At 38.0% G+C, this 15,607-nt stretch overlaps 1 protein-coding gene across 2 annotated transcripts in view; it reads left to right on the forward strand.

Annotated features, from left to right (window-relative positions):
* Positions 1-3,083: 3,083 nt before the first annotated feature.
* YIPF7 (Yip1 domain family member 7) overlaps positions 3,084-15,607 on the forward strand; it is a 39,768-nt gene continuing 27,244 nt past the window's right edge. For both annotated transcript variants that reach the window (XM_071743637.1, XM_071743636.1), the window contains exons 1-5: positions 3,084-3,180; positions 5,364-5,480; positions 6,719-6,885; positions 8,835-8,980; positions 14,054-14,235. In XM_071743637.1, the coding sequence (XP_071599738.1) occupies positions 5,365-5,480; positions 6,719-6,885; positions 8,835-8,980; positions 14,054-14,235 (611 nt within the window). In that variant the 5' untranslated portion in view covers positions 3,084-3,180; position 5,364. The remainder of the gene's footprint in view (positions 3,181-5,363; positions 5,481-6,718; positions 6,886-8,834; positions 8,981-14,053; positions 14,236-15,607) is intronic.

Below are 15,607 nucleotides of genomic sequence, written 5' to 3' on the forward strand. Positions count from 1 at the left end.
CTCAGTCTACTGGCCTGTACCAGGAAATATCAACTGGGTGCTCTGCTCACACCAAACTTCAGCATTTAATATTTGCTAAATCTATAATGGTCATGGACACATCTGTTCTTACTATCCCTTCTCTGATCTTTTTCAGCCTTATAGGTCTTTTTTTCACTTCTGAATGTTTTCTTTAGTCTTCAGGCCTGAGCAAATTTTCTTATTTACAGACTCTAAGATTAGAAAGCACTGATGCTGTCTAGTTTGTAGTCCTGAATAAGCAGAGCTCATGGAGCATTACTGAATTAATTCCCTTCCTGAACTAAAATATGGTATCTCATCTGATCATCAGATGTTCTGTTCCAGGAAACTTGCTAGCACTGTTGGGAAAATCCTATTGTGGTCAAATTCTGCTGTCACTGCAAACCTTTTCAAGCAATTTTGCGCTGAGTTTTATTTTACCATTGGCTAGAAAGCTTTAAGTAACTCCTTTTTTGTCCTAACAGATTCTGGTCAAGCCACTCTGTGACTGGCTCTGGTAGATTTTGCTTCAAAGCATCTGCTAAATGAGGTTTGTAAAGTTTCTGCCCTGCAAGGCACCATTAGAAATCCTTCCCTGTTTTACAATTGCATTCAAGACATATCAGATGATAACACTTATTTAATCAGTATAATGGTTGTCCCATTAAGCAGTGATGGCTTTGTATTGAAACAAAATCCAGTAAAATGCCTTGTATAACTATAGGTCATCAGTGGTTAGCTTTCCCAAGTACAAGTCTTGTTAGAAAATAAATTAGTTTGAAATGAGCTAGTTTCCAAAAGCCCATGTTGATTGGATTCATTGATTCAGTTATTTATTATTTGAGCCCATAATTTTCTGGGGTTAATCTCATGGTGATTGGCAGTAATTACTCAGAGCATCTCATTTAGCCTTTTACAAATTGGTGTATTTACTTAGTTTTGATCATCTCAGACTTTGCTGCTGTTTCACAAACCAACATTGTAGAAGTTTTTGACAAGTTCTTCTAAAACTTTTAGGTGTAGAATTTTAGCATGTTAGTTTGAGCACTTCTAATTAAATGCTTCTGTCATTTTGTTTTATTGATTGCTCTTTTTTTTCACCTGATGGACAGAATGGCAGTACTGGTATGATCCTACTTGTAATATGCTTGGATAGGCCTTGTTTCTATTGGTAAGTTTCCTATCAACTATTTATTCTTCTCTTTTTTTGTTTTTAAATCCATTTTCTGCATGATAATTTCTAATGAATATTATTTTCAATTTTGTATTTTGGATGTACATTTATTTGACTATATACACAGGGATATTAATGCAGTATACGTATAGAATTTATGTATAGTATTTACAATAAAATGCTACATTTTCATTTTATGTATGGAGAGAAATATCTATATATTTCAGTTTTATATTGATTTATTTATTTTCAGGTGGCTTTCTTTTCTAACTGGTATGTTAAACAGCTATTAAAATATTCTTCAGCAACTATTACCACTAGTCATTGTTTTTTTTTCTTTTTAAATTCTTTCTGTTAAGTGCCTTTTCTGATAATTATTCACTGTTCTTATCTGGCTGTCAGTATGCATATACATATATATATTTGGATTATATATATATTTACACACAGACACAAATATATGTATATACATGTGCCTGTAACTCTTTCTAATTGAAAATATCGAAAGGAACCAAGTCAGTTTTGTAATTAAAATAGACAGGCATAACCATCCAAAATTAGGATTTTTCTATGCCTAAATTAATTTCTTTTAGCAATGTGAATTGTTATTCTGGAAAAGGCAGGAGATATATTTAACAGCATGGGGAAGGTTTAACAATAACTGTAATAAATACCATAGTTAGATTACCCTTAAGTAGCAGCTACAGGTGTTTTATTTTTCTACTTGTCACCATCCTTCATTTCTGGGCTTATTTTTGGTCATAAATACTGAATGAAAATTTGGTATACTTCTTATTTTTCTTATTTGAGTATCTAATTATATTATAATTCTTTCATAACATTGTAGGTGCTGTACTAACAGGGCAGGATTATTCTCTTAATGAAATGGAAGTCATGACATTCAACCTCACAAAGTTTAATATGCACTTGAGGTGTAGATTAATGGCCTGATAATATATGCCATATATCCCATTCCTTAAATTGGCCACCTTAAATGCTCACTTGGAATCTATCCAATAAATAAGTACAAAATACAGTACCTGTTATGACTGGTTAAGTACCTGATACTAAAGCAGGTATAAATAGAAAATCTGTCTTCAAAGTTAAGATTCTATTTGAAAATCCATGATGTACTACAAGTTTTCTAGTAGTCAGGACTGTAGAGCAGACATTCCTGATGTTTTATTCATAACAGGTCAGGTAACGAAAGGGATATCATTCTGAGAATTGCACGAAAAAATTAGCAGTGAGTCTGATGCCTGCAGTCAATAAGCGTTCTCAAAGTGCAGAGCAGGGTACCCTGCATTTTAAGTAGAGTCTTGCCCTGATCCTGCTGTTGTGGTTGTGGAGGTGTCACTGCCAGAGACTGCTTTGCAGATGGATGAGAGCTCCTGGAGAAGTGTTAGGGCAGGGGGATGTGCCTGGAGAATGGGAGCCTGGCCTTGGGCCAGTGGGCAGACCTGGCTCCTCATAGGCTTTCCCTCCTTCTGATGTTGGGGTGCCAGGGAACATCACGTTCTTCCCAAGAGGTATCCAATCCCTCAGCAAGCCAGGAGTAATGGCTCTAAGGACAAATCTGGCCCATGGTCTGCACTGTGGGAACATGTGCTAGAAACATGTCCCCAAGGAGATGTATTTACCCTACTTATTTAAACAGCTATTACTGCATATTGTAAAAACCTTTAGAAATGCCAAATTAAGAAAGAACCTCTAAACTGCAATCTAGATTATTGGGTTAAAAAATATAGAACAGTATTTGTTCATTTTGTTCTCTTTTCCCTGGAGATTTCTGTCGTCTTCAGCTCATTGTTGTTAGCTCATGTTGAATGCTGCCTCTGATACTGACAGGTTGTCGGCTTTTTTCCTTCGTGTGCATCTGTTCAAAGATCAAATTTAGAATTTTATAAATAGCACTAAGCTCACCCCTGTTGAGGCAAGAGGGTATTTTAGGTGTCCTCAAGCATGTACATTGAACAGACTGGAGTTTTCATCTAGTATCTTAAAAAGTAAGTAACCTTAGCTCCAAATTAACTTGAAAATCAAGTTTATCTTTCTGCTTCATGAGCTTTAGCATACCTGGTTAAGTAACTATTTCATCTCTTTTAGTGAGAGCAAAGAACATTAAAGACTTACTGGAACTGGACTATTGGGGTAGAGGTATCAACTGAAGTTTTAAAGAATATATCCTATGTAAAATTTTTGTTGAACAAATGCATAACTAGTGTTTAGTTCTGAGAAAAAACACAATAAATAGCTTAATACTTTTTAATTTATATTAATTTATATTATTAATTTAATTCTAATTTTGGAAATCCTTCATGACTGGCTAAGCAGTTAAGAAAATCTAACTTCTACTTTGAATGTGCTAGGTAAATGAAGGAATTGGGTCCCCATAGATTAGTCTGGTTATGGGATACCATTTAGAATCTTTAATATGCCGCATTTTGTGATGGAATATTAACCTTTGTAACTTTTACTCACAAGCAGTTTTGCAAAGATCTTTTCCATAAGTAGTTTGTGCTTGATAATTATAGAGATAACTGTGAGAGTAACTGGGAGGGGAAAAGCATATTTTTGCCAACGGCATTTGGCAAGGTATAAAGAGGGCAAAAGAAGAAAATGGGAAATGTTAGAAGAGATTAATATCTTACATGAAAATCTAAGGAAACTGGATATGGTTATCAGTCAGGTTATATAACTTCTACATGAGTTTTAAAGAGTTTAATACCATAAATGCTAGCCCTGTGCTGAAACACATGCACAGATCTGTGCGTTCACCAGAAAATCATGCTCAGACCTTTGCCTAAATGCCTGGACAACTTTAGCTGGAAAGAGAGAGGTCTCATGGGGTCTCATCAATGAATACAACCACTGGATGGGAGGCAGTAAAGATGACAAAGCACTTCTCTGACCCTGATTAGACATGGCCCTGAGCAGCATGCTGTCAGTGACCCTGCTTTGGGCAGCAGCTTGGACCAGGCCATTCCCAAAGTCACCCTCCAGACTCAGCTCATTGGTGTTTTGGGGACTCCCTGAACTGGTGCACTGCTCTAAGCAGGTTTAATATCCCTGCTGCCTGTGGCTCAGCATAAAGGTAACACAGGCAAAACAGAGTCAATCCTTAATCTTGTGGATACTCTTCCTCAAGGCATGGAATTCCTTGTCTTGGTAGACCTGGCAATTTGGAATCTGTTTTGTGGAGTTATAGTCAACAATGCTGATAACATAAGACCACCTAGACCAAATTTAGAGATTAATAAACTTATCTTGCAATTTGAAAAAATCTATGATGCCAAAAGGTATGTGATGTTTCATAGAAACAATGGGCTTCATTTCTGATGTTGCTGTACATGACCCATACAACCAGTCCTGTCTGAACACTGGATACATGAAATGGGCCCGGTGTGTGCAAAATCCATAGTCCCCAAACCAGGATGGACCCACCATATGTTAGTTGCAATGCAGAAGGGAAAACAAACAATTTGTTCTTTTTTAAATCTATTCAGTCCATAGCTACAGACCAAAACTATGGGCCAGCAAGGATGACTGACATGTGTCTTCATTCATTCTGTGTTTTCTTTACTATTCAGTCAATCATTCAGTATACTCTTCTCTCATGTAACTAATCAGTAAGAGGGTTTTACTTGTTCTCTTTATATTCCAGCTACAGTGTCCTTAACCAGAAATCACAAAGTCTGCTAATATATTTGTATTTTCCTGTTGTTTTAAGATTGTCACATAATATTGCAAAACACAAATGGCTGAAAATATCAGTTGGTTTTGAATCCCGAAATACTCTTAAAAGCATTAAATTCTAAGGTTTCAGACATGACCACAATTTTATTTTAAAATAGGAAAAATAAATATTTAGCACAGCAGCTTACTTCCAAAGTTAATTAAGTTCTTTTTGGTAGCACTAATGAGACAGGAAGTCTTAAGTATCACTTGTAAATTAATGTACAATAATTAACTACAACATGAGATTTAATTTCTCTTGTTACAAAAAATGAAAGTAAAGAGTCTGGTTTTGTCATTTGAAAATTATGATGAGATTCTACAGAAAGATTCTCTTAAATGTGTGGCTTTAAGCGTTATTGTTTTCATTTCAGTTCAGGACAGTTTAAAATATAGATTTTGGCTTGTTCTAAAGACTCTTTTATCAATTCTTACAATCTTTTTTTTCAATCAGAATGTCAAATTTTGAGCAGTTTCACATTGACTTTTACCAGTCCAATTATACTATAGATGACCAGGAAGAAGCTTACAACAGTCATGAATCTAATGAAAACCTCTATGGAAGCATAAAGTAAGTATGCTACAAAGAAGGGGAAGAATTCTCAGAGTTTTCCATTAGGATTTCTCCATGGCTGCGTGGTAGGGGGCTGGGTGTTGCTGCAGATTCTCTGTTCAGCAGCTGATGGATCTGCCTGGCTTTGAGTTTGCAGAGACCAGCAGGAGATGTGTTCAGGCCTCCCAGACATGTGTTTGGACCTCCTGGAAAAAAACCCTTGTGTCCCACAAAGGAATTTATTCAGCCCTACCAATGGTGCTGGTGCTCCACAGAGAATGTGCCACCCCTCTGGAAAATTACAGCAATTAAAAATGGGATTAGTTAAAGCACATGCAAAGAGTGCAATCAAAGGGTGAGAGATTGTGTTTAGCTCTCCTTAAGAGTTCCTGGGCTTTTGTGTTGTATCCTTGCTGTTTCCCAGCTTTCCTCTGCTTTTCTTTTCGTTTTTACCATCAGACTTTCTGGATGTCACTGCATATTGGTTCCAGTGAAATGACATCTCAGACTTGTTTTTTGCCTTCTGGTCATACAAAAATAATATATAATAATAATAATTAGGGAATCACAGAAAACAGCAGGGAAGAACTTCAAGAAATCATTTAGACTTCCTCCAAGGCATAATTACTTATGATAAAACCTCTCTTTTTAAAGGTTTGAGTTCTGTGCTACTTTTATATGTAAAGATATTATAGACTGTTTACCTAAATGGAGTGACTGAGCTTCGTGTTATTAATGTTGATTTGGGGACACATATTGCTGGAAAGTCTTTAGGCTCTTTCTCAGATTCAAGAAAAAAAATCATCTAAATATAATAATTGTTCTTCCCTTAGCAGTATGGACATATCTGAGGAATTTCACTGGGCAGCTTGGTGGAAAAGTCAGAAATGCCCTAATTTGTGAGAGCTCTCACAGCTCATAAATCTTACCCCATCCTGGGGCCTGGACTGTTCCATTCCCTGAGCTGGATGGGCACAGAAGTGGGTGCAGTGGGCTGCAAGCTGTTGGCAAGTGTGCAAGAAGCCCTGCCTGGTTTCGGGGGGGTTGCAGTGAGGGGTTGCAGTGAAGGTCACCAAAGCCATGCTCAGCAGCTCAGAATTCACCAAATGTGGCAGCAGCAGCACCTGAAAAATTTTCAAATTCTCCAGTTTGAAAATAGGTGAAAATGTAAACCTTTGTACACAGTGAGCAGCATTAAACTGCTGTGAACTTGCTCATGGCCATTACTTGTTTTTGCTTTCGTTTCCTTGTCCCAGGAGCCAGAGAGGAGAGCAACCTCCAACCTCTGCTTTTGTCCCATCAGAAATGCTTCTGTCCTCTCAGGGTTACACAGGGCAGATTTTGCAGCCAACACAGAGTCCTGACACTCTCTCTCATCTTAGTTACACTGATGGATTTGATGAGGAACCTCCTTTGCTAGAAGGTAAAATTAAAACCTCAGATGATGTGTGCTGCTCCTAGGGGTGCCTATATTTTTCTTTGCCAGCTAGTGGAAGTTTCTAGAGCAACTATAACAGAGCTGCCAAGTCTGGTGGTACCAAAATCAGTCATCAGCCCCTGACCCTCAAACCTACACCTTCTTTAAATTTACCATGGATTAATTCGACCTTATGGTGTATATAGCATATACTTTACTGCCACTAGATGACAGCATCACAGTAAGTTTTGCATTCACATTTCCAAAGATTTTTTTTTTTAACTCTGTGTTTATCTTCTGTGCATTGGTACATCTATAATTAATAAATGCTGATAATAATCTCTTTGGCATATCTAGTAATAAGTTTAGTACTTTGAAAATGCTAAATAATGTGTTTCAGTAGGGAAAATATTGAGAAAGCTGCTTTCAGCTTCAATTAGTTGACCATTTGACTGCATGAACAAGATCATTCTTTGTGATGATTGAACCATCCTGTATGGTAGTATCTGATTTTGTAGTTAAAATAATTGTGTTACAGAATTTGTTTGCAATTTTTCAGCATAATGTAAAAAGAAAATTCATCCCACTTTTGCATACTGGATAGCAAGTGGAGTTTTTACTACTTAAAATGTACAGTTATGGTCTCAAAAACAAACAGATCACCCTGTTTGATATTAATGACTGTTACATCTCTATCTCTCAGATTTCAAAGTATTTAATTCCACAAGAAGCCCAGCCTGTGGAAAGGAGTTGAAATATAAATGCTTCTTATCCACAGCGCTTCAGGGATAAGAATGTGTTACTCATAAATCTGACCAAATACACATATTTTAATACCAAATAAATTTATTTATATAATGTTCAGGCTCAGCTCAAGATGATGGACAGGTGGAAGATGTATATTAAGGTTATAATAAGGAATAAGGTTTCTAACAAATTTTAAGTCTTGGTAATTCTGACACTATTTCTTAACCTAACTTCTCCTTTGCTGGAGTTTCTCAAGGAAGATGATTGCTCTTTCAGGCTGAGGTTGTAGGAAACAGGTGCCAGGAATTGCCGGGTGATGAGCCAGGCTGGTGCCCAGTCTCACCTGTGCCCAGTTAGGGCTGGCCCCACTGAGCATGCCCAAGACCTGGGGCCAATAAAAGGTGAGGCTGGGTGTAACCAGGCAGCTCATTCCTGAGCAGGCTCGGTGCTAGGCTGGTTGCAGTTAGTCCCTGCTGCTAACTTAGACTACCAATAGCTCCTGTCTACAGCTTCAGAATCGAGCTCACGCTCTCGGCAACGTTCAGTTCCAGCGACATGAGGTACTTCTGCAGAAGTTACAGGAGAAATCTTTGCCTCAGTAGAGTTAATGGCAGAATTCCCATTGATTTTCATAGTGAAGAATTTTGTTGTCTTTCTAGAGTTCCTCATTAATTACTTTTTAAATGGAAAAAAAAAAAAACCTAGTTGAGGAAGCACTGTATAAAGCATTATTAATTTGGCTTGAAGAGAAGAATGTAATTTTTAAGTGCCTCTGGCAGTTCAGTCTTAAGACACATCTCTTGTCAGATTTGCCAGAATTAAAACGTAGATCTCTGTTCTCAGTATTCTAGAGTATCTTGAATTCTGTAGTTAGGGTTAATTAGCATATTTTTCAACATCTAAGTTAGTGTGGCATTATATGTATATGTTTTAAATATAGGGAAAACAAATATTAACTCAAAAATACTGAGGAAATCTTTTAGTTCACTGCCTAAAATTTGATTTAATAAATTAATATTCCAATTCAGAATCAAAGCTGATGCTCAGATACACAGGGTATATAGCTGGGACATCATCTTCCCACTACAAAATACATTGTTAAAGCTATTCATTTGTTTGCTTGTTTGGGGTTTTTTGATAGCTAGTGACATTCTGTAAAAGTGTTGTTACTTGGGACAGATTAACAAACCTGGATTTTCTCGTTGCAGAACTTGGGATCAATTTTGAGCATATATGGCAAAAAACATTAACAGTTCTGAATCCCATGAAGCCTGCAGATGGCAGCATTATGAATGAGACAGACCTCACCGGACCTGTGGTTTTCTGTTTGGCCCTTGGAGCAACACTGCTGCTGGTAGGATGTAGCAGATATCCAGAGAGATTTCTTTTCTAACAGTTTAATGCATGGGAGGTCGCAGAAGATCTAATACTGACATAAAATCAGTAATTTGCTGCCATTTGTTCCAGGAATATATATTAAAAAATCTTCTTGCTTTGAAAGTACCTACAGAAAGATAAAATTAATACAGATGTAATACAAGTCATGCATTACTTCCTGTGGAAATAAAAGACCACACCATTTTGAAGGGATGGAATTCAATAAGAGCAAAGGACAAATCTGTGCAGTGTATATTCTGGGAAGGCTCTGAACACCAACAGAATGACAGTGTGCACTAGGTAAAGACCGAACAAAGAGGTTTTAAAGGAGGGAATGAAAAGGCACAGCAAACCAGCCCAGTTTTTCTGTCATTCTTGTTACTGTTTTGAAATTTTCTTCTCTCAGTGTTATTTGGGGGAGTGCAGAGATATAAAAAAAATATTTAACTGAAATAATTTGAAAAACAAAATGGAAACAACCTCTTCCATCTCACCTCAAATCTGCAGTATGGTTGCAGTTTAAAACTGCACAAGCAATTAAATGAATGGCAGGTGCTCTCTATTAACTTCTCTCCCTTTTCCTTTAGGGAAAGGAAAGAGAATATGGGAGAGAGACTTACAGGTAGGAAACTGAACTACATAGCTTTAATGTAACAGTGATGAAAAGGATAACACTGAAATATGTACAAAATCATGCAAAATCACTATTGCATTCCCCCTGAATAACACTCATGTCACCACCAAGGCTGCAGAGCAGTCTCTGGAAAAATCCCAGCAGATGGACTGCTGGAGCCAGCAGCAGAGGGAGGCAGGAAGGCAGAGATTCAGGGGTATGCAGATTGGGATCAAAGGCAGAGAAGAATGGGCAGAGTCCTCACAGGATTCTGGCCGTGGTTGAAGAGGGCTTAATCCTTGTGATCCTTCAGATTTATACTGAGTATGATAAGCATGAGAGGAAATACCAAGTTTGGTCAATTTTGGTCACCTCTGATCTGCTCTTCCCCACAGGAGGGTCAGAGATGTGACCTGCTTATTCCCTTTCTCTTTCTGGAGTGTAAGATGCTTGTCAGAACTAAGCAGTGGCCTTGGCTCTGCACACCATGCTCCAGTAGTAACTATAAACATAGAAAGTTATCAGTCCTAGAAGCAGACACTGACTGAGAAACATGCCATTAATTTCAGCAAGTGCAGTTATGAAGAAGGTAAAATTACTAGAAAGAAAATTGGTTCTATCCAGGCCCAAACCAGAACAAATATCTTCCCATAAATTTTGCTATTGCTTTCTTAAGTTTATGTTCTTTTTCTATATCACCTGTTAAACAAAATATGGTAGCCTGTGTTTAACCATTTTTCTCTTTATGAATGTAGCTTTCCTACAGGAGGAAAGTTGAACAGGGATTGTACAGTACTTCAGATATAACTGACAACAGGGGGCTCTGGTGCTGCTGAGGCACAACCAGGATTATCAGCAGCAATTTCTCAGATGGGGATAAAGTGGGACCATTCTAGGAAGGGCTTTACCTACTGCTCTGCACCTGGGGTGAGAGAAGCAGAGCTCTAACTCTTCATTTCCCCTGTGATAAGTAGTGCCAAATCAGAAGACTCTTGCAAGTTCTTTCTCAATTTGTAATGTCAGTGCAGTACCTTGAATGTGCAAGCTGCAATATAAATGGCAAGTATTATTATTTACGTCCCTATAAAAATAAAAATCTTTTAAAAGGGTGGAAGAAGCAGGAGGAAAGGGAATAAAAGGAAAATAAGGTGGAAAACTAGAGAAGACAGGCTATTTGCCACCTAAGAGATAAGATATGAGAGGAATAAAAGCAGAAAGTGTGGAATTCGATATAGTCAGGAAAATGGAAGGGAAGCTAAAATAAAGATAGACTGAAAACAAAATGGTTATGGTTGCTGTTGATTTTGCTCCCTGGATAGACAACAATTTAATGAATATTAAACTACTGTTATGGAAATAAAGTACTTCAATTACCATATTTTTTCTAGAGTATTAAGAATTTTAAGTGCCATTAGAAAAACAACTGTTTTCAATGTTCCAGTTTCAGGGCAGCAGAACTTCACTGACACAAGCCAATATTTTGTGCCAGAGCTTTATAGTGATCAGTCTATGGGATTTCCATGGGCCATCTTATAAATACAGGCTGCTCATTTTATCTAGGGTGCATTTGAATACTGAAGTGGCTCTTCAGCTGTGTTAGCACTAATATCTTTCAGTACTTGAATTATTCTCTTCTAATAGCACCGGGAACATAATTTGATTGAGAGCTTGTTTCTAAAAATACTTTATAAATTTTATTTAGTTTCAGCTTTTTAACTATGGAAAAATATGCACGGATATTTTTCCAACAGTACTGGTACTTTCAGAGCACAGAGAGAGAGGGAAGGATTGGTAACCTGGCAGCAGGATTTGATATTCCTCATACTGGTGTGAAACAGGGCAGCTCCACTGCAGAACAACAGCAGTGCAAAAGTTAGCAGAAACCTGAGTCTCAGCTGCTTTACATTTCACACAGTCCTCTGTATGAACTCAGACTTCTCCTTCCACTTACACTAAGGATAGAAGTACCCACTCCAGGCAGGTGCAGGCACACAAACTGACTTTCTTCTAACCTTGTTCCTTCCGCAGGACAAATTTAGCTCTTTCCATTCATCAAAGCCTGCCAGACTAATCAAGCCTGATTCTGGGTTTGCTTACATCAGTGTGAATTGGGAGTATTCCCATGTGTGTGAGTCACTATATTTACATATGTTAAGAAAGACTAGAATTGGAACCACCATGTTCAGCTGATATTTTTCTCTCTCTCTCATTGTCCTGCACCATGAATCAAACCTTTCACCAAATGGAGAGATCAGTTAGCTAATAGTATTATGCTCCCTTCACCTCTGTCTCATCAATTTCTTAATCTTAAACTAAGGTGCTAAATAGTGCTGTATGGAATAATTAAATACATTGAAACAAACAGTCTAAACATTTGTAATTGCTGTTGCATCTGTTTGAAACAGAGGTTTTCTTAATCAGTATACAGTAATGGCTGCACCAAACTGTTGCAGATGGTTAACTACACATATGTAGTGACTGAAATTGTAATTGATAGTAATCTGAGCTAGTATTGCTCTCCCACAGTATTTCTAACTATCATTTCTATTAGGTGAAGCAATTTTTCCTTATTACTTTAAAGCAGAAGTATGCAAATGCCAGCAAAAGACTCTGTACCTAAATAGAAAGACTTCTTGCATTTTTAGTTCAGAAACAGAGTATTCTTTTATGGTGGAATGCACTTGTGAGGAAAATACCAACACTTGGGATATTGTGAGGGTATAGGCAACCTGGCAGTACCTGACTAACCTTGAGGACAGGAACCAGAGGAGAGCTCAGCAATGAGCCAGATCAAGCTGTAAACAGGATAACAGTGCTGATGGAGAGGCAGGGCTTATTCAGTGAAGCTGCCTTTCATCTAAGCATGCACTGCTCTCTTACTGGAGCTGGTGAGCTGTTAGACTCTGCAACATTAGGATGTTCAGGTTATGTCACCTCTACATTGGGCTCTCTCCACTTTGTTGCTTTATATCCGTCCAGACATCCAGTGATCAACTTCTGCCAAAATGGGTACAGAAAGCTGACGAGCAGGGTCCTCACAGATAGTAGTTTGCCCACAGGTTTTATTAAAATACTTGCAAATGAAAAGCTACAAGCATTTGCAAAATATTGCAAACCACAAACAAACCTTCAAAAATATTTCCACCTTATTCATCACAAGAGAATCCAACCATAAGCTAACAAATTTTTAGTTTTGATTCTCATGTGGTTTATCATATGCAATATAAAACGTGTGCAGCATGTAGGCTTATGTATGCACAAACACATTTATATTTTAACTATGTATATACATCCTGTTAAATGTTAGGAAGGTGGCCCTTCATTTGGGAAGTTGAGTCCCAGGTTTGACCTTTCTCCCCCACAAATGCAAGTTATTTTTAGGACACTATGTTTCAACACAAAGCAAGCGCAACCTTCTTTATCCCAATCACTGATTTTTCTGTTGTACAGATGTTTATTTCTGGCATACAGGTGTGAAAATGGCAGTACTGCATAGATGCCATATAGTATTTAATTCGTGGGAAACTTGGATATAGAGAAACAGTATTTAACACTGTTTTATTAGCGTTCATTTTGGGGAGTGAAAAATGCCCTTGTATCTGGAGGTGATCTTTCAAAATGATGGCAGAAGATGAAGAGTTGGTGGTGCTGTGGCCATTGCTGCCTCTAGTACCAGCTTTATGTATAAATTAGAAAACATCAGACTCTAGGCTGTCAGGCTGGTGTCTTTCACAGGCAGTAAATTCACACGAAGGAGTAAAACCTGGAAGGAAATATCACCTGGGGAATTTTTCATCTATTGGAACAAAAAAAGAACACAATCTGACAGTTACTACTAAGGTTTATGTTGAAATGAACAGGTTGTATTGATCTAACTACAGAGATGTGTCTTTCTCATGGTAGTCAAGCATGGACACATCCACCCTGAAATACAACATGCTTTCAGCAAAATTTTACTTATTGTTTTGCAGACCTGCTTAAAGATGGAGGTTTGCAGTAAATTGTGAAGCATATCAGGTAACTGGGGTCATCATCTTATTTACAATACTTTTCCATAGCCTCCTGTGCACCTATTGGAAAGATTATTCCTGACATTGAAATGTGCTTTCCAAAATTATTTCTCAGTTTGTAACATGTTAGACCTCCCCAAGTCTCCCCAACCAATTCCTGTCCTGTCCAGTAAGATGGAGAATCAGCCTTACGACTTCACATTAGCTACAAGCACATTCTCACAATTGCACCTTGGATTTTTTTTTAATGCAAAAATCACCCCAAAAGCATCAGCTGTGATTTACGGTTGAACCAGTGTAGGCGAAGGGAAGAGAAAGTGTCAACGAGAAAAAGGAACAAACGTGGTGGATGCCGTCTGTCTTCTCCCACCCCTTTGCAGTCACTTTCTCACTTCTGGTGCTTCATGTTTGCTCATATTTATTCCAGGCAGGAAAAGTTCATTTCAGCTATGTGTATGGCATGAGTGCCATCGGATGCCTTGCTATGCATGCCCTGCTGAACCTGATGAGCGTCTCAGGAGTGTCACATGGCTGCGTCGCAAGTGTCTTGGGATACTGCCTGCTGCCCATGGTCATCTTGTCCTCTACTGCAGTCGTCTTCTCACTACAGTAAGTACCAGTGTGTGGCAAGAGGAATCATGTGGAAGACAGCAGATCAGAAGGCTGGTATTATACAAAACATTTTTAATGATTATCTAGTGATTTTTGGCTTCCAAAACTGTGAAGAAAACCACAATTTTTTAATGCGTGCCAAGGGTGGGAATGGACAAACTGAACTGTGTTTGAGAGGGGTGATATATTCATTTTGAGTTCTTAATTCCACTGTTTGCTACGAGGACTGAGTGGCTTTGATATTTGCAGAAGCCTCAAATGTGCTGGTTTTGTTTTGGAGAGCCAACAGTGGCCAAATTCAGGTACCAATTTTAAAAGAACTCCTGGACTGGTTATATACATCTGATTCTTCTGCTCCTTTTTTATCTGTAGTGTCGGGCTCCCATCCTTATACTTTTTTTCTGTAAACCAACTTCTGTGTGACATAGTGAAACAATCAGTCAACCCTTAATGACCTGGAGCATTAGAACAAGTGCTTGAGATGTAGTAGAGTCCCTGTATGCTGAGCTATAGCTGTGGTGTAATTGCAAACCTGAAAATAACTTTACAACCTTTGAAAAACTAGATGTGTGGTGACATATGTATTTGTGCCAGGGGTAAGGGGGTAAGGGGAGTGGAGGGTGTGTTCAGTAATATGCCTATAAATGGGAAATTTGCATGGAAGCCTCTCCTTCCCCTTCATTCTATAAGCCTTTCCAGAGACAGACTGTGTTTATCTCCCTGTTCAGACACGACAAAGCACAAGGAGGCTGCAGGCTCCTGAAGGCCTTGAGCAGTATTTTTATCCATGGTTAACAGATTAATAATAATGGTTCTTCTCCCTAGTCTTTGTTGTTCACTCACATTTTTAACTCTCCAATCTGTAACATATGGGACTTGGCAACTGATGAATAAGAAATGCCACTGTTTGTTTTCTATGGAAAGTAGGCAATTTTGTGTAAGTATTTAGTAATTTTTAAGGAAATTATTTAGTGGGATAAAGATTTTGGCACAATCATTGTTGCATGTTCCTGTGAAGCCATGATGGTTCACTTGACCATAATCTGATTTTTGAAGTGTTTCTGAGATGTCTTTGATGAGATGAAAAGTAATGGCACTGAAGAATGGCACCGTTCATTCTCTGTTCTTTTACACTTCTCATATTTTCTTGATTAACCTGTTTGATAATCCACCTCAATAAAAGGTGCAAATAATAATCATAAGACAGATGGGACAAACTCCAAAACAGCTGTTACAGCTGCACAGGGTATTGTCTGTACAAGGAATCCCCAAGCACACACTGTACGTTTGTACAATGCTGTGACTTTACAGAAAACACATCTTTCAAAGATCTGTACTGACTTTACAAAATTAAACCATTATTTCTGAA

The sequence above is a fragment of the Heliangelus exortis genome, chromosome 4 (assembly GCF_036169615.1).
Source record: "Heliangelus exortis chromosome 4, bHelExo1.hap1, whole genome shotgun sequence".
In the NCBI taxonomy this organism is placed as follows: Eukaryota; Metazoa; Chordata; class Aves; order Apodiformes; family Trochilidae; genus Heliangelus; species Heliangelus exortis.